The sequence below is a fragment of the Pyrus communis genome, chromosome 16 (assembly GCF_963583255.1).
Source record: "Pyrus communis chromosome 16, drPyrComm1.1, whole genome shotgun sequence".
Lineage (NCBI taxonomy): Eukaryota > Viridiplantae > Streptophyta > Magnoliopsida > Rosales > Rosaceae > Pyrus > Pyrus communis.
The window spans coordinates 17,203,500-17,222,296 of record NC_084818.1 but is presented as its reverse complement, the minus strand read 5'-3'; the positions used below and the strand labels follow the sequence as shown (position 1 = coordinate 17,222,296).

The 18,797-nt window shown below is 39.4% G+C and overlaps 1 protein-coding gene across 4 annotated transcripts; it reads right to left on the bottom strand.

Annotated features, from left to right (window-relative positions):
• Positions 1-10,955: 10,955 nt before the first annotated feature.
• On the bottom strand, positions 10,956-18,131 carry LOC137721508 (uncharacterized). 4 transcript variants are annotated; one of them, XR_011066648.1, is made up of 9 exons: positions 17,867-18,131; positions 17,502-17,587; positions 16,656-16,802; positions 16,448-16,556; positions 14,459-14,582; positions 12,808-13,078; positions 11,914-12,091; positions 11,681-11,762; positions 10,956-11,561 (listed from the first exon to the last, which is right to left on the bottom strand). XR_011066648.1 is itself a non-coding variant. In XM_068460603.1 (7 exons), the coding sequence occupies exons 1-7, from the start codon at positions 17,988-17,990 to the stop codon at positions 11,984-11,986; spliced, it is 969 nt and encodes a 322-aa protein (XP_068316704.1). In that variant the 5' UTR covers positions 17,991-18,131; the 3' UTR covers positions 11,630-11,983. The 4 variants fall into 4 exon arrangements, 1 of the variants encoding a protein (XP_068316704.1); XR_011066647.1 differs by having other exon boundaries at positions 11,681-12,091; XR_011066649.1 differs by lacking the exon at positions 11,681-11,762.
• Between the last annotated feature and the right edge of the window lie 666 nt (positions 18,132-18,797).

Here is an 18,797-nt window from a genome sequence, read left to right as displayed (position 1 = left end):
AACCTAAATGATGATCCCTATATGCAAAAAAAGATTTCCATTAGTGTTTACTTAACTGTTGAGGAAAAGAAAGAACTAGTCAGCCTGCTGAAGGAGTTCAAATACTTATTTTCCTGGAGCTATGTTGAGATGCCAGGCCTTGATCTGAATTTAGTGTGCCACAAGCTAAATACACAGCTTGAGATTAAACTTATAGTGCAACAAATGAGGAATTTCCACTCGAAAATAGAGGCTAAAATCAAAGCTGACATAGAAAAGTTCTTGGCTACTGGATTCATCAAGCTTATGAAGCACACCGTTTGGCTTGCCAACATCGTCCCAGTAAAGAAGGATAATATTGTCCAAATCCAGATACGCATCGATTGCCAAGATCTCATTGCAGCATACCTAAAGGACAAGTTTCCGTTGCCCAAAACGAACATCATGATTGATTCAACCTCAGGGCAAGGCCTGATGTCGTTTATGGATAGCTTCAACGGCTACAATCAAATCACACCATTTGGAAACTTTTTACTACACAGTCATGCCATTTGGAATAAAAAATGCCAGTGCCACCTATCAGCGAGCAATGACGGTAGTCTTTCACGACATGATGAGGAAAGAAGCGAAAGACTATATGGATGACCTTGACGTGAAATCCAAAACCAGGGAAGGGTACTAGGAAGTGCTAAGGAAAGTGCTGAAGAGATGCCGAGCATATGGGTTGAAGATGAACCCCAAGAAATAAGCCTTTGGTGTTTCCTCGGGCAAGTTCATGGGCTTCCTAGTGCATAAGTGCGGCATCGATGTGGATCTAGATAAGGTGCGCACCATTAGAACTCTTATACCCCAATAAACGTAAAGGAGCTAAAAAGCTTGTTGGGGAAGCTGTCCTACATTCGATGCTTCATCCTAGGATTAGTAGCGGCAACATAAGCCTTTGCCCCACTGCTTAGGAAAGGGAAGAAATTTGTGTGGACCAAGGAATGCGATGAAGCCTATCAACGAGTTCAATAGCTAGTCAACAACCTTCCTACCATAACGGTACTAGTCTCGGGCATTCCGCTCAGGCTTTACTTAGCCATAACAAGCACTGTTATAGGAGCCCTGCTTACCTAAGATAATCCAGCCGGGGAAGAAGCACCAATCTCCTATGTCAACAAATAGCTAAAAGGTACGAAACTCGCTAGGAGAAGACGAAATGCTTTTGCCTAGCTCTTGTCTATGCATCACAATGGATATGCCACTATTTCCTAGCCCACAAGCTGTACTTGATGGTAAAGTCTGACCCCATAAGGTACGTACTCACTAGACCCATATTATTTGGCCGTTTGGTGATGTGAAAATTAACTTGACACACAAATTAAACCCTATTGTTGACAATTGTAGTATATATGTAAGTAGGGATCGTTCTAGACCGGGGATTAACTAGGGATGCTAATCAACACAAATAAGACTCAAAAACACTAAACTAGACTCTATAGACTCAAAACTAACTTAAAACACTCAAAATAGCAACAAACAATAACTCAATTCTAGACCTAACAAGTGGTTTTGACGAAAATAAAACTTAACTTGACTCAAAAGACTAAAAGAAAAAAAATTTTGACTCAAATAACAAGACTAAATGAAAGGGGGATTGTTTTTGACGAATTTAAAACTTAAAACAGAAACTTTGCATAAAACACTTTATAAAAACCGGGGGTGAAGTGCTGGATGATGCCGCTGCTAAGAGCGTCGTTGCTGCTGAAGGTGTGGGGACCAAGTAGTCGTGGGATGTCCAAGCTACTGGAGTGCAGTCTTGTAGGTAACCTTTAGGATTTTCTTTGTTTTTCCTTGTAGCTCTTGTTTTTCTTCAACTCCTTTGGCCTTTTCAAGTTATTTATAAACATCCTCCATTCGCTTTCTTCTTTTGTTCATGCCCTAACCTTTAGACTTTATAGACCAGTGGCAGGTGTAGTACTTTTCTATAAGCAGACAGGCCCGCGTAGTCTATGCAACCGTAGGTGTTGGTATAGAACTTTGCAAGGTTGTTAGCCATAGGGTTGGTAGCCGGATGCCTTACTTACAGAAGCAGACAAATCCGCGTAACCACGATGCTGTTAACCTTGGTTTTCTCCAATTCCGTAGGTTGCGTAGCAAGTATCACAACATTTTAGGAATTGGTGTAAATTGTTCCGCACTTGGCAGAGGTGAAGCTTATCGACTACGTAGCATGTCGGCAGTGGATAAAGCTTCGTATATGCATGCTAGCTTGTTTAACCTTTCACAAGAATGTGCGGTTGTATAAGTTTAGCATGGCTTTACTGCTCGAAGGGCAAGCCGTAGGCAGTCTTCTGGAAATCATAGGCTACCTTAGTGCACTAGGTAGCAGCTTTAGGGTTCCAGGGCAGTTGTCCATTAGATGTACTGCGTAATATGCCCCCTCCGTATCTAGGGCCCGGATCCCCACAAATTAGGCCAAGAGACCCAAAATCCTTCAGTTATCTAAGCCTTGAAAAAGACCATTGTGGCTACTTCTAGGAATCCCGGGGCAAGCCATCGTGCATCTAGTTATACTAGGGCAGCCATGCTCATCCATGTCTAGATATTTAGAGTGTAGAGTTTATCCTCCCGTCTTGGAGAGCTGACCTATATGGGTGTCAGGGAATTGGTTTACCCTCTCACATTTCAGAGCATGGTTGTTCCATCGGGGGGCGCATTTCCTGCGATGAGTCCCTAAGAAAGGCGCGGTATTCTTTTGAAGTACATGAGTGACCATTTATTGTAAGCATGCAGCTGAGCCAAGTTGTGATTACTTTTGAATTCCTCATTGAAAAACGAGTGAAACAAACGAGAACTTAGCTGTAAGGTAGGAACTGCATAACAACTGGATAGTCCTCGGCTTGTAAGGTGGTCCTTGTCGAGCTACTTGAGTCTTCGGGCTTTGATGTAGTGGGATGTCACACATGGTACTTCCTCAAATTGTAGGCACTCTACTGCTTTTCGATCTTTTTGTCATTTCATGATGGTGAGGGTGTAATTATTCTTGCCGCCTACTCTGCTGATCTTGTACGGACCTTTCCAGATGGGATCCATCTTTTTGGAGCCTTCTTTTTGGGCAAAGATGAAGGCTTTTCTTAGGACTAGATCTTTGGGCTGAAACTGCCGGATCTTGGCCCTTTTGTTGTAGCTAGAGAGGAACTCCTGCTGGTAGGCTACAATGCGGATGATGGTCTGCTCGCACTTCTCCTCTGCCAGATCTAAGCTTGTGGCCATCTCCTTACTGTTATGCTCAATGCTTGGTAGTAGAGCATGATACTTGACTTGATGACATTGGGATAAATGATTACTTCTTAGCTAAATGCCAAAGAGAAAGGAATCTCACCGGTTGTTCATCTTTTGGTGGTGCATTATGCCCATAGACATCCGGGTAGTTTGTCTGGCCATTTTCCCTTCTTGTTGGTGAGGGATTTCTTGAGGCAGTCAAGGATCATCTTGTTGGATGCTTCGGCCCGCATATTACCTTGGGGATATCTCGGCATGGACATGTGCTGCTTGATGCCATACTTTTGGAAGAACTTCGCCATACATTTGCCCACAAATTGCGGGCCATTATCAGTGACAATAGACTATGGGATGCCAAATCGACAAATGATATTCCTCCATATGAAGTGTTCTATGTCCGTTTGAGTTGTGGTCGTCTTGGGCTCTGCTTCTACCCATTTGGTGAAGTAGTCGATTGCCACGATCATCATGCCTCTGCCCCTAGTAACAGGCGGCATAAGTCCTACTAGGTCGATTGCCCACTGCATGAATGGCCAATGACTCGTATACAGGTGTAGCTCGCTGGCAGGCAGTGCTGGTATCGGCTTATAGTGCTGGCAGCGGTCACACTTTTGTACTAACTTCTTAGCATCTTGGTGTATGGTAGGGAGTCGTGGAGCTAGGGCCATGTTACATGTAGTAGGAGATGCTCAACTGCCGGTATTGGACCATTCTAGAGCTAAATTATGGAGCAAGGGTCGGCTAGGGCCAAGCGATAAGCAGTAGGAGGTAGTGTTCAACTGATGGTACATGTTGCTCCTATGTAGAATCTTTGGGGCGACGAGGACAAAACTTGCTTCCGAGTGTGTCATTCTAGTGTTCGTCTGCCATTGGCGTGTCTTTTGAGCCGAGTTGTTACGTTCGTTAGAAAACTTTGCATCCGTCAGGGTCTATGCCTTTATCGTCGCGTGTTTAGATTGGGTAGAATAATGGGTCATGAGGATGACTGCGTGCGTAGATTGGGCAGAATAATGGGTCATGAGGATGACTGCGTGCGTTTAAAGGTAAAACTTAAGCTTTCAGGTTGCAACAACTATCGCTAAAGTTAGCTTTTGAATTTCTGATAACATCGACGAGAGCTTTTAAACTGTGGAATACAAGTAGTCGATCCCCAAGCTTTTCTCGTATGATGGTAGAGCCTACTACTGCTTCAGATACCATCAAACATGTGAATCAGTCATTCTCTGCTTCCGGTTTAGATAGTAGGGAGGTGATGTCGGGTACTTCTTCAAGTCCTTGAATGTGCATTGGCGTGCCTCGTCCCAAAGTGCATGCTTCTCTACTAGAGCGAAAGAGTCTGCTAAAGTTAGATCTTCTTTCATGATCAATTTTCTGAATAGCGGGTGGTCTGCTGAAAGTCCTTTTTGGAAGGCTGCTCTAGCTATCGAGACGTTACATCCAACTATCCTTGCCTTCTCTGCTTTGAACCTCTTCACATAGTCACGAAGCGACTCTTTTGGGTTCTTCTTGACGATAAACAAATGGTAGGACTTCTTTTTGATCGAGCGATAGGATGAATATTCTTTGTAAAAACCAAAGAAAGTTCGTCGAAACTTCAGATAGATTGTGGCGGCAGGGTGTAAACCAATCTTACGCCTCGCCTTGTAAAGTGGTGGAGAATATCTTGCACATGAGACCGTCGTTGTTTTGATGGAGGATCATTGCGCTTGGTAGTGTTTTAAGTGTCTCTCCGGGTCTTCATCCCCTTTGAAATATGTGAAATGTGGTATGTTGGACTCGCGTGGAGGCTCTGCTTGCTCGATCTTGTCCGTGAAGGGTGACCTGCTTATGTTGGTCATGTTCCATCGTAGTACCTTGTCAGTGACCTCGTTGCGTTGGAAATCACACAATCGCTTGGTCAAGAGTCTCTCTACTTCTTCCTGAATTTGCCTTTATTGGGGTAGCAGAGCTCTCAGCTGCCCCTAGTCGTGACTTGCTATTCTAGGCTACTCTTCTACGTGCTCGACTTATCTATGTCGTGGCAGCAGTGCATGTGGTGAATTCCTAGCAGGCGAGGGATTTCGCAGGTTGCTGGTTGAACTTGAGCCGGATTGAGTGACTGCTCCTCTTTGCCCATCGTGCTGCCTGCTCCGATGTGATGTGGAGAATGTTCCTTGCAGGCCTAGTCGCGAACAAACACTTCGCTTGGAAGGTTGCTCATGTTGACTATCGGAGTGTGACCCCAACCTTGAATGTATGCTCATTCGTAGGCCTAGCTGAGAGTACACACTCCTCTGTGCGCTAAGACGAGAGTATAAGCTATCTTGAGGGCCCAATCGGGAGTGTACACTGCCCGAACGCTCGGTTCGTGGCTGGTCGAGTAGTTGCTTGCCGGGACGCTGCTAGAAAAGTTCTTCGTTTGCCATTGTCCTACTTTAGGACACCTCATCTGGGGCACATTGTATCTCGATGCGCTGCAAGAGATGGTTCACCAAGGTCGTCTGCTGTGCGAGGGCACTTGTCAACTTTATGACTTGTCGAGACAAGTGTTGTTTTCCATTTGGGTTGGAAGAGTTTGGAAGGAATGTATCTCCTTAAGCAATGGAAGTGTGGTAGACTCTGGGCACGAGATTTGAGTTAGGAAATGTCAAATCCGCAGAAAAATGTGGTGAAAATGCTCCCGGTTCAATCATCGGTTCAGAAATTTGGAGCCGGGATGGTTGAACTAAACTTAGACTGATTTGGGCTGCTAAGAAGGCCGCAAGAATAGGCTGGGCCACGGGAGTGGGTTGCTCGGCTGAAGCAGGCTGTGCCACGAGAGTGGGCTGCTCGGTGGGAGCAGGCTGGGCCACGAGAGCAGGTTGTGCCATGAGAATGGGCTGCTTGATGGGAGCAGGCTGGGCCGCGAGAGTGGGTTGCTCGGCGTGTGGTGCACGTAAGTGCAAGGCTTGGCCTCGAGCCGGTGCAAGCTTGGATGGCACGGCTTGGGCCATGGTGGAACCTCGTGGTGGTGGTGCCACTCCACCTATGACCACATTTAGCCTTGCGGATTGCCGCGGTCCCATTTCTTGAGTATTGGAATTTTTACTTGTGGAATTTTCTAAATTTCTAGCCATTATATTCTTCTTTTACGTTTTATCAAAGAATCTTTGCAAATAAAAAAATTCTAATAATAAGAATGTATGAAAAATACAAGGGGACTAGAAAATAGAAAAAATAGACAAAAAACCTTTTTACGCGAGAGTCTTCTACGAGTGTGGATCTCTAGCTCTCAATGAAAGCACCAATTTGTGGATGCAAATTTCTTCCTCCTTGATCTTGGACAAAATTGCACCTACAAAACAAATAACACCTTAGGGTCAAGGCCAAGAGCCTCACGCGCCCACAATTAATTGGGGGGGGGGGGGGCTTTGGCCGAAGAACCTCTGATGCCAAAGTTAGAATTTAGAGAGAAAAGTGTTTGAGAGTTTTGGAGAATTTTAGCAAGAGTGTGGAATGATCTTTTGGTCAAAATGGGAGCCTATTTATAGGGATAGGCCAATCCTCTTTGGAGAAATAGTGACCGGCCATTAGGTGGGTTTTTGGGTTTAATTTTGGTTTAATTAGCCAATTTTAATAGGTATTAATTGACTAATTAAACATAAGGGGAATGTTTTGGTGGTTATAGAATATTTAGAATAAATAGATAATTAGGTTATGTAATAATTAGCTAATTGATTTAGCTAAAAAAGGGAAATTAGGTAAAAGATATATGGGGTGAAATAATTTTTAGGGATTACCTTGTAGAAGGATTTGATGAGATGAATTTTTGAATTGTTACCTTTTTTAGGCATTTTTGACTTGGTTGAGAATGATTGCCTACTACTCGCGCGTTGGAATCCTGATATGCCTCAAGGGTATTTTTGTCTTCTTCATCCAAAAATCCACGTGTCACCTTGTGAATATTTTTGGCTCCACAAAACCCACATAACAAAATTAACAGAATTAAGACAATGTAGAGCGAATTTTGAGTTTTATATAGTAAAATGATGACTTTTAAGTTTCAAGGGACAAGATGAGATCAAAATAGTGTTCCGAGGGACAAAATGAAGTAAATTTTGAGTTTTAGAAAGTAAAGTAACGACTTTCAAGTTATAATAGACAAAATAAAATTAAAATCAAGTTACATATGGCGTAGCTAAAAATTAACCTTATTTTAATTAAACATGTGGCGGGCGGCTGTTGGAAATATAACTGAAAGTGGGTAGGCATTGCTAAAAACCTCTAGAGGCCTAACACCTGTGGTGTATAACAGATTTATATCATCCGGCATGACATGTATGCACTATTTTATGTTTGACGACCTCCTCAAGCATCAAATAAATTCCATCAAAAGAGTTCGTAATAAGGTCTTCCACAAAAAAAATAATAAAATAAATAAATAAATAAAAGAGTACGTATTAAGAGGACTTACGTTATATAAGTGTACTGACACACCCCGACCGAGATCAGGGCGTGCTGGCCGTCACACGGAGGTGACGTAACCATGTGCACGTGCGGAAGCTAATAAAATAGTAATACGAATAAATAAAAACTGGTTTTACAGTAAGTAATAATAATAAGTGCGACACCTAGTTCAGAGCAAGCCTAAAGCAGTCCAAATGGAAATAATACGACAATAGTACACTCGAAGGTGGTCCTACGCTGGTGAAGGTCTGTCAGAAATGCCGGGAAACCCTCTGGGAAACCACCGAACCTGCTACTCAACTAGAACCTGGAGGGGCGCAAAACAAAAGCGTGAGTGGGCAAAAACAAAGCTTTTCGAAAACCATTTAGAAAATACATTCTAACCCCTCGCCGTAAAACCTGTATACTTCCCAGAAAATAAACATATATACGTATGTATAGATATGCTATTCATGCTCAAGATTATGCCATGTCAAAATCTCATAATGAAATGCAAGTGCTCAGGTGTAACTCATATCAATAATATATAATCTGGCAGCCGGAGTCACCTAACGTGACCTGTACGGTTGCATGTAGAGCTCAAATCTCAAACTCAATAACTGAACCTGCCCACGAGTCGGAACCACCTAAAGTGGTCTGTACGACAGGCCTAGGTGTAATACATATATACGCTCTAGTGCTACGATCACATGAAGGCTGTGCGAATAATCGCGAGTCACCTACGAGTCGGAACCACCTAATGTGATCTGTACGACAGGACTGTGCACCTAACTTGGATCCAAGCTGAGCGTGTGGTGCGGGAGGTGAACATCACGTGAAGGACTGTGCCCTACTCTGGGCAGGAGCACTAACACCGAGGGTGCAGGTTATGAGCTCTCTAAGCATCTCAAACCACTACTGAAATATAAACATGAATAACACTTACCTGGCACTTACATGTGTGTCCACAGCACCCAATATGCATATGTATATATATGCAACTACTAACGTAACCAACGATGCATGAATAACGATAATGTAATGCATGGCATAAACTAATAACCATTTAATCAATTTCTGGGAAAAATATAGTATATAGGTATATACGGAAAACCAAAAGCCCACTCACTGGTATGTGGAAGGGTCGTAGCCCCCCTACCTCGAGTGACTACGCTCGTCCTCGGGATACGTATCACCTATATGCGAAACAACTATAAAAACGTAAATTTTAAAGCACATAACCAACTTCTCGTAATAACTTCTCATACATTGCTTAAATTGGACAAATGAATATACCAACGTGCTCTACACAACCTCAGGATCACACCCAAATTTTTAGAAAAATTTTCCACCGCCGCACGCGCCCCCACGCGCCGGCCAAGGCACGGCCACACGGGCCAGCCACGCGCAGGCACGTGCCTGGCACGCTGACGGCGTCAACTGACGCCGTAAGGAATATTCCATTAGTTCTAACGGATTTCGTCAACGGCGTCAGGAATATTCCGTCAGACTTGACGGAATATTCCGTCTCCTTCCCCGGCGAACCTCCGGTGCCGTCGCCGGCGCCGGAAAATCGCGAAACCTGCAAACTTCGATTTCTCTCTCGTTTTTCAACCAATTTTCGTGATTTTTGCACCAAAACGAAGCCTAAGACTAGGAGAACACAACCATACAACTTTTAAGAGTCAAAAACTACGAGATCTTACTTGTCACCACACTCCAATTCCGGCCAACTTCGAATACGACGATTTCGACGTCCAACTCCTTCAAACGAAGTACTCCGAGACTCCTTGGGACACCACCAAGCTACCTATGAGCTTCATTTTCCCAAAAACGTGAGAAAATATGTTTGCATGAATAGTACCCCAAAACTGACTTCGTGAAATCGACGTGAAAACGGTGATAACCTTACCTGAAAATGGTACGACTGGACTCCCACGAGCCTCACGATCACGAATGTGGTCTTAGTTCCCTCGATCTGTGGGTGTTTGCTGGGTTTTGGTGAATGTCCGTACGTTTTCAAGGGAAATGGGAAGAAAGGGAAGGGAAACGGGGCTCGGGACAGGTGCAGAGAAACAGGGAGAAAGGTGATGGTGTGTGGGAAGATGTGTGTGGCTCCAAACATGCCACCCAAACTCAAAAACAACAAATGAACGTAAAGAAATCAAACTAGGGGCAATTTCGTCTTTTCACACGTACGTTTTCGATATTTTCGGGACGGGATGTCACATGTACGGTCACATGATGTTTTGTGTAATATATTATTATGTAACAATAAATTATAAAATCTTATTGTCACGTAGTGGTGACTAAGTTTCATGTAAGCTGCTTTTTGAGTAACTCAAAAATTAGGGGTAAAATATTTAATTTGGATTAAAATAAGTCAGTAGTTTAATAAATATAAAAAAGTAATTTAGAATTATAACTGTGGGAAAAACTAATATCACTTTGAAACAAATTATAATTGTAGTTCAAAACAACCATGTGCCGGATACATGCATGGGAAAATCCACCGTTTCTGTGAAAAATCTAAACCCGATAGAGCTGCAGCTACTGTTATATCTAACACTTTCTTACACGATTCGTTAACACAATACGTAAACGATACGAAAATAACAGGTGTCGGATCGATACGATAACTAATCAGGTCACACAATAACAATCCGTTAATAACAGGTCTTTAATAGATTTATACGAGAGTGATACACGGATAACCCGTTTCAACATTAAGAAAAATGTTATTTTGATAATTTTAATTTTTTAAACTACAAAAAAAATTTACTATAAAATACAATAGTCATAGTGTATATGTATATATTGTACATCAAATATATATTATTATATTATTATTCTATGCAACTTTAAGACTCAAGTATGATTATGGGATGAAAAAAAACTTTATATACTAAATGTTGAAAACTATGAAAATTGAGAATAGTAAACTGAGATTAATCCTAAATATATGTGACAATGTGGAAAACATTATGCTAAATTAGTATTATGTTTTCCATTTTTTTGGGTCAACTTATTTTCATCTCATTATTTATTTTTTAAAATATTTTTCTTTAATAGATCGGGTCATATTATCTAATAATATTAACGGATTGATTTCAAATCGGATCATATTACCTGTTTACATTAATTGGTGTTACACTACACGATCCGTTAAGATATTAGATATGTCACAAAAACAACACGAACAGAAAACACAGCACGAATGCCAGGTCTAGCTACTGCTACTTTTTTTTCTGTCTTACCTCTCTAAGGGGGAAATTTTTTTACTAGACGACATTATGAGCCGATCATTAGTTAGGTGTTGAACTTAACACAAATATAATACTTAAATTTCATCAAATGAAGAGGAAATATCACTTACATCGTAATACTAATTAATCTCTCTTAAACATCCGAGCATGAATGAATTGAATTTATGCCCTATATTACGGAAAGATGAAAAAGTTTAAACAAATTAGCACCAAGTTATGGAAATCACCCCTCTAATCTCGTACTAAGCAATATTGCCAACTACAGGATTTGGTTCCGCGTTTTCAAATGCTACAGGGCATTTTTTTTGAAGAGAAGTGTCACTAAAACAATAACCAGGCGACACTAGTTTCTATCATTAACTAAACTGATTCACTAGAGGGCACAGTGAATTGGATCTTCTTCGAGGCAAAGCCTTGGGATTCTGCTGATCTACTAACACGGGCCGTTAGATTTTGATCTAACGTCTACAATTATTATAACTTTAGAGGGGCCTCCATATTTGTAGCCGTTGGATCAAAATCCAATGACCCTTATCATTGGATCGGGAGGATCCCAAGGCTTTGCCTCGGAGAGGATCCAATTCCGAGGGCACAGTTTCAGAATACCGTTGTGCAAAGGCAGTTCAGACTTGTAATTTTTATTGCCTGCAAATGGAAGGACAAAAGGAAAAACATAAAACCCCAAGATAACATAAGCAGTAAAAATGTTTAGCACAAGGTAGCAATCCGTCATTCCCCCAAACAAAGAAATGCGAGAAAGTTACCGCGTACTATCCTTACGGCTTGAAAACATCAATCCTGTACATGTTAGTTACTTTGAGATTATCCTAATCTTGATTTCTTACACTGAAAAAAGAAAGGCAGTACCATTTCACATATTCTCGTACAAAAATTTACAAATATAACTGAACAGGGAGAAATGGCTACGGGACCATCAACCCTTTTCAGATCAAAGTGAATGAGACTCAGAAGTCTATAGGAAAAATACTTGACTCACCAAATGCAGAGGCAGGCAGTCTTTCTCAATATCATGTTATTTTGCTGAACAGTAAACAAGCCCTCTTCATCTATAATAGGCCGAGCGCTTTCAGCTGCTGAATATGCTCAGGTGGGAGAGGAGGGGCAGACCAATCAGATCCTGTCATCTCACCATCAACATCCTCGACAACATATTCCTACACGAGTAAACAAACTTTTTCCAATAAAGATCCAGTAGACAATATGCAGTATCATTACCGCGTAAAGAAATGATAAATTGTTTATTTAGTTTATAGTAAAGAAAAATCTGTTTAAGCCATTATGGATTTAAATAGACCCACTAATTCATCAGCAAAACAACTCATAGATCAAGCTGAGGAGATGACAAAAAAGCTTCCAGAGCTAAACATGCCTCATTCCATAAATGGGCCAAGAGGACATGATCGACAGCTCATAATCTAATGGAACTTGGAAGCGCATCTTAAAATTTATAAGCAAAATAAGTGCTTGACTAAACAATAAAACTTTTGACAGGTCTATAATAATACAATTATGTCCCAAACCATAGTGCTTTAGCAAAATTTGACTTAAACTGAGGATTAATTGCAACATGTGCGGGTAGATGCAAAGTTAGATCATGTTTCACTAAGAGATTATAGTTTTAACTACACTACTTCTCATTGATGACATGGGTTACCATGCGATAATGTTTAGCCTGCTACAGATGTCCCTCTACTGAACTCACTACAATTTGGTGGCCTTAGTAGTCAAGAAAAATTCAAGAACGACGTTCAGTCATTGATCTTTACTTCTTGGTTTAGTGCATGATGAAATGGTAATCTGTAATCAGTGTCTACACTGTATATCAACATGACCTGAAAAACCAAATATAAAAGTAAGGTCCCTAACTCACTTTTGTCAGCATCCTTTTTGCAAGTATATGATAATGCCGCTGCCAAATCCGTTGTCCAACCATTGTAGCTACCAGGACACTGTAGAATATCCCAATCACGGTAAAAAGTCCCAGTACAATCAGAGCCATTATAAATAATATTGGTAGCCCTGCTTCACCAGCGCCTCCCAAGCAACCACATTCACCTGCCATACTTGCACAACTTCCCCAGCATGTGGTACAGTCAGTCCACATACAAAGTGTTCCAGGTAAATGACAGTCTGCGCACACACTGCAATGATTGTTCAAAATTAAGCTTCCTCATCCAAAATTTGATTTCAATGAATAAACACTAGATTGTCATGTGAACTAATGCATCATAAGGACAACATATCATATTACGCAGATAAAAGGAGTGGACAGATGTAACACAATAAGGCCTCATTTGTTAGAGAGGATTGGCTTGGATAGGACTATTTACTATATTGAAGGCATTTTAAAGGAAGAAATGGATGACAACTTTCATATTTTGTCCAAGTTGAAAGTTACTCATGAAGGAAAGATGTCCCTACTAATCTCCACCAAGTTGGTAGAATTAAAAGGACAACTTTTCTTCACAAGTAAACTTCATCTTGGACAAAATAACGAAGTTTTCATCCTTTTTTCCATTCAAAATGCCTTTACAAAATGCCTTTGATATGGTAAAGGCATTTTGATTAGTCCTACCCAAGCCAATCCTCTCTCACAAACGAGGTCTAAGTGTCTGGGTTGTGATATATTATAGAGTATCCAATTATTGATGCAGTAAACCAAAAGGAGCAAACAAAAGAAAATTGAGTTGATGCCATCAGGTATCGAGTCAAATTTTCAAACATTGTTGGAATTGTAGAAAATGCATATAGATGATAGATAATCACAAGTACAAAGTTTGGTAATATGAATGAAACCTATCTGCAGTAAATAGAAAATCAACAAAAAGTTTTGTTACAAGATATTAAGTAAAAAAAATTATAAATATAAAAATTATAATAATAATAAAAATAAAAATAAAAAAATATATTAGTAAAGTGTAATATATTCAAGGAAAATACATTTCCTCATTTGCCAATGAAGCAATTAAAATGAAAAGGGACAAAGGAACAGCAATTCGACAATCCAGTATATGCATGCATGGAATCAAATGTCAAAATTTTAAAATCGTTATACTATTATTAAGAGAATCCTCCATATCAACCAATGAGGGTGAAAAAAAAAAATGCCCTTAAATTATTTTAATTTGAATAAAATAAATTTAACGTGTTCAAGGGAGAAGGATGATTGTCAAGAACAATACAAAGCACACCTGTAAAATCTAAGAGTTGCTGTGGTTTTAACCTTTAACTTGGTTTTATTATCCATGCATCGATATCTTACAAACACAAATTCTTCAGGGTAAATACAAAAGGGAATTGTTATTGGCACTCCAAAAATCCAATTGTGTACTCCAAACTTACTATATTAGAAAGGAAAATACTGTTATGAGGAGTTCACAATTAGATTTTTGGAGTGCTAATAATAGTTCCCGTACAAAATCTTAATACATTTAAGAGGTGTAATATGACCATGTAAACAGCCTGTTGAATTAAATCATGTGTACCAACTGGGTTAAAGATTTCCAAGTGTAGACTTATACCCAGGCTGACAGCAACAAAGGCATAATTCACGACATGGCTGTGCCAAATCATTGCGCACTCTACGGTCATAACAAGTAATGAAGCAGCCAGACAACCCAAGCAAAGCGAAAAACAACAAAGCTCCTGTAGTCAACAATAAGTATGTAAAATTACCAAAACCGAAAAAGAGAAGATTAACCCAGAGAACAAAGGAGCAATCAAGTACTCTACCATTATGCTAAATCTACATTTCAATATTTGAATCAGATGATTACTAATTCCCAAGCTAAAGAACTGAAAAGTTATAAAAAGAAGAGTTGTAGCAAAGATTTCATCGTGGTCAAAAGAAACATAACACTATCTTGCTATTTTTTTTCTTTTTAATTTCCAGAACCTTAAGACAAAGATCTCCAACAGAAACCACTTAAAACATATACTCCTTGCGGTCAAAGGTAGCAATGAGACTCCATCCAAACCGGCTTCCATAGGTCACGATTCCTACACAAACTTCCATGGGACACAATTTTACCCTCAAAAGTTTCCCCGAAAATCAGAGAACCAGAGTAAAATGTAGAAATACTATGTATAAAACAATGGTAGTGTTGTGAGAGATAACTATGTTTCATATGAGAAAAAAGATTTATCCGAGAACACAATTTAACTGTCTTGAAATTTTTGTTACTCTGTGTAATAAAGATTGAGATACCATAACAAAATGCTAATGTCATTATTCAACAGCAGTGTTCAGCCGATCATTTATCATAAGTCTAACCCAGTAACACACCACTAAATGTATTACCCCTTCAGTTTGTATCTTGGAGACCCCCTCACTCTCTGTATTTCTTTTAGCCCTTTCTTATTGGGATAAAACTTCTCTGGTTTAAACATGGCTACAGAAAATATCACTAGACTACATTTGCGGATCTTCATTATATATTTCCTGAACCTTAAAACATCAAATTGATCTGTAAAATTCAGAATGCTACAAACACAACATTAATTTGTAAACAGATTCCCATAAGATCATGAGTTTTCGGAAACCATTTTATCAGCAAATATGAAAGTGAAGTGAAACGAATCCATGTGCTTCCATCTGGGAACAAAAGTATTCACTGTTGTCACACCTAAATGTCAATCTTTCAGTCGGGAACTGTTCAACGGATGGAGACAAAAGTAAAGTTGATCACGCATTTAATAAAGTCATCATATCTAATCTCCATTCTATCACCTCTATTCCAGTATTTAAAAGGGAAAGAAAACACTTCTGTATTGACACAATAACAAATGAGACATTTTAACATGTAGTACTGTTATTTACAAACTTATTTTTATATGAATGATCCTTGATTAGTGTTTTAGCACCAAAACTAGACCCACTAATCCTATGGCCCTTAACCAGTTACTTTTCGAGGACCATAATATCCTCTCAGCTGCTTTGATCAAAACATAAGAGAGATTGCTTGGTAAATAATGATTTAAATTGGAAGCAATACTGCGGTGGGCCCTGAAGGCCACAGTTTCTTACACAATTGCAAGTGCTAGTGCCTAATCAGGTACATGTCCATGACAAATAAGGATAGAGTATAAAAAACTGAAGAAAAAAAAAGAAGTGATATTCTCATTCCAGTCCATATGTCTACTCAATCACATGTTTACTAATGATCATTTTTTTTACCATGTAATTTCAATCTCATCTGCATAAAGACATGACAATAAACGATAATGTTTCTGAATTGCAACATCAGTGTATCAGTGCAATTAATTCAAATCTAAAGTAATCTTAGAAGATCTTCCTCTTCTATTTTCTGAACAATCTGATGAACATATTCATCTAAAAAATCTTGATCACAAAGACATAGAAATAAGTCGGTTAACAAACAGAAAGAATTCAGGCCAAGGTGCCATAATAATTTTGTATGACCCAAAATCAGAATCGCATACACTATAACAACATTTATCACTAATTATTTCTCTAGCATAAACATTTACATTATAACTTGAGACTTTACCGCATATATAGTAGAAACTAAGCTCACTGTCAAAACCCCATGCAAGACGAAGCCAGAATTGCTGGAAACCATCTATTAAATAAGCCAAATAGGCCAATGAAGTAATCACCTGTACAATGAACAAGAATAATCAATGTTTAGATATGCAAATCATATGCAAACTATCAAAGCAAAAGAAAGCAACTAAAAGAAAAAACCAATGACCTACAAGCTGAACGGCCAGAAATATAAATATAATGTCCCTCGTCACAAAGAATCGGAATTTCAAGGTTCGCCATTTTCTGTCGGCAACAACATGAACTCTCAAGTGGTAAGGAGCCTTGCAGGTTGTACAATGAGCAAATGCAAACCCTTCCTGAAAAAGTTAGATACGATAATCAGATATCATTTGGAGAAACCTAACAAAAGCCCGACACCAACATGTGGACAGACGGTGCTAATTCGTCTTAGATAAATCATACGCATTAAGCAAAGACAAATTAAAGCCCATTTCCAAGGTCTTCAAATGTGGTCTTACTGCAACAGTCTAAAACTGACTGAAGTAGTCATCAACAAGGAAAACGAAATTAATTTTCTACTCATGCAAACCACACTGCGATCAATATCTTCTTAACAAACAGCTGGCAAGTGGCAACAAATCATGACAATGCAAGCCTAACAAGATCTCAAATCCATTTCAGCATGCCAGACAGCCAGAGACATTAGGGTTGACGGGAACTTCACTTCAATAGAATTCGTTTCATACCTGACTACAACAAGCACATTTTGATGCCCATACACGACACAACAATCTAGATTCTAATTTATGACCTTTGCTTGTCATTGGATTTGCATTCTATTATTTTTTAAACATCTGAAAGTGAATCATAAAACGGAACCAATACAGTTTGATAAGAATGATCGACAACAAGTAATTAATTACGATAGAGTAGACCGATGAGAATCATGGGATCAATAAGCTTGCATTTGCATGGAAAACCACAACATGGTGTTATATGCACTGAATTTGAAAAGAGAAAACCAAAAGCGAAAAAAATAGAGATGGCAACAAAACCTTTACAGCTCTCCAATGATCCAAACACTCCCGGTGGACATACTTGGAAGTCCCTTTGCACTTGCACGGAGCAATGAAGTCCCTGCCTGAGTGAAAAAAAAAAATCCCACTATAAGCTTCTAATACCAAACTCTAAGCATTTAAAAGGAACCCACAAAAAGAATCATAATTTTACACAAAAATTCGAAATAAATTTGAACTTATTAAAAAAAAAAAATAGAATTGTGCAACATTTCCAATTGCAAGACACGCTGATTAGGCTGGTTGACTCGAAAAGAACAAAAAAATTAGAACTTGGCAAAAACCAATCCTATAGAAAATCAAATCAATTGGGTGAGCGAATAAGTGAAGTGGAAGAGAAATACCATCACTTTCAAGGCAAATTCGGCACTGGATTTGTTCGCCAGGGCCCGCCTCGAGGTCGATCTCGCTAGGCTCGGTGATCTGCTTCGGAGGGATGAGAGGCGAAGCGTCGGAGTGATCGGCCATCGAATTGATTTAGAGAAATGGGTCTCTTCAGTTTCGAAAATGTGAGTATTGCATTGAGTCAGGCCCTAAATGATTTCCCCAATTTCTCTTTTTGTTGCTTCTCGCTCGACATCCGTTGATTATTGCAGGGTCTTATCGCGACAAGAGATTTTATACTAATACTATGTTTGGGGAAGTTATTTATCCGAATGTAACTTTATTTGTATAATAACACGTCGTGTTTTAGTCACATTTGAAAAAAAAATTTGTTACGACAGGTGGAGGAGACAAAAGAGCATAAACAAAATTTGACTCTCGTTTGGATGCATTTCCTATTTGCTTTCTTTTTCATTTTTTTAGGTTCCATCACCGTGCTCCGCAGATTATTAGGGTGCTTCAATCCGGGATAATGCACTGAAATTGTTGAGAAATGGGGAGAAAAATTTGATTCTTTCTTTTACTACTGTGCTCACCTACACAAACACAATTCTTTATTTACAATAATGCTCACCCACAGACCTAAAAATGAGGTCATGTTAGGACCATTTTAATTAAGACCGTTAGATTAATCTAAATATAGATAGAGTTATAAGCTTAAATCTTTGAGAGTAAATTATACAAAACTTCCTTAACTATAGGTCCTATCACAATCTCATACCTCATATTTAAAATATTGCAATGTCATACCTTAACATATAAATTCGTTGTAATGTCAGACATTCGTTAAATTTTTTGTTAATTTAGTTGTTAAATGATGACGTGGTAGAAGTGGTACCCACCCCTTCGCCAATTGAACAAAAAATATATTTAATTAATAATAAGTTAATA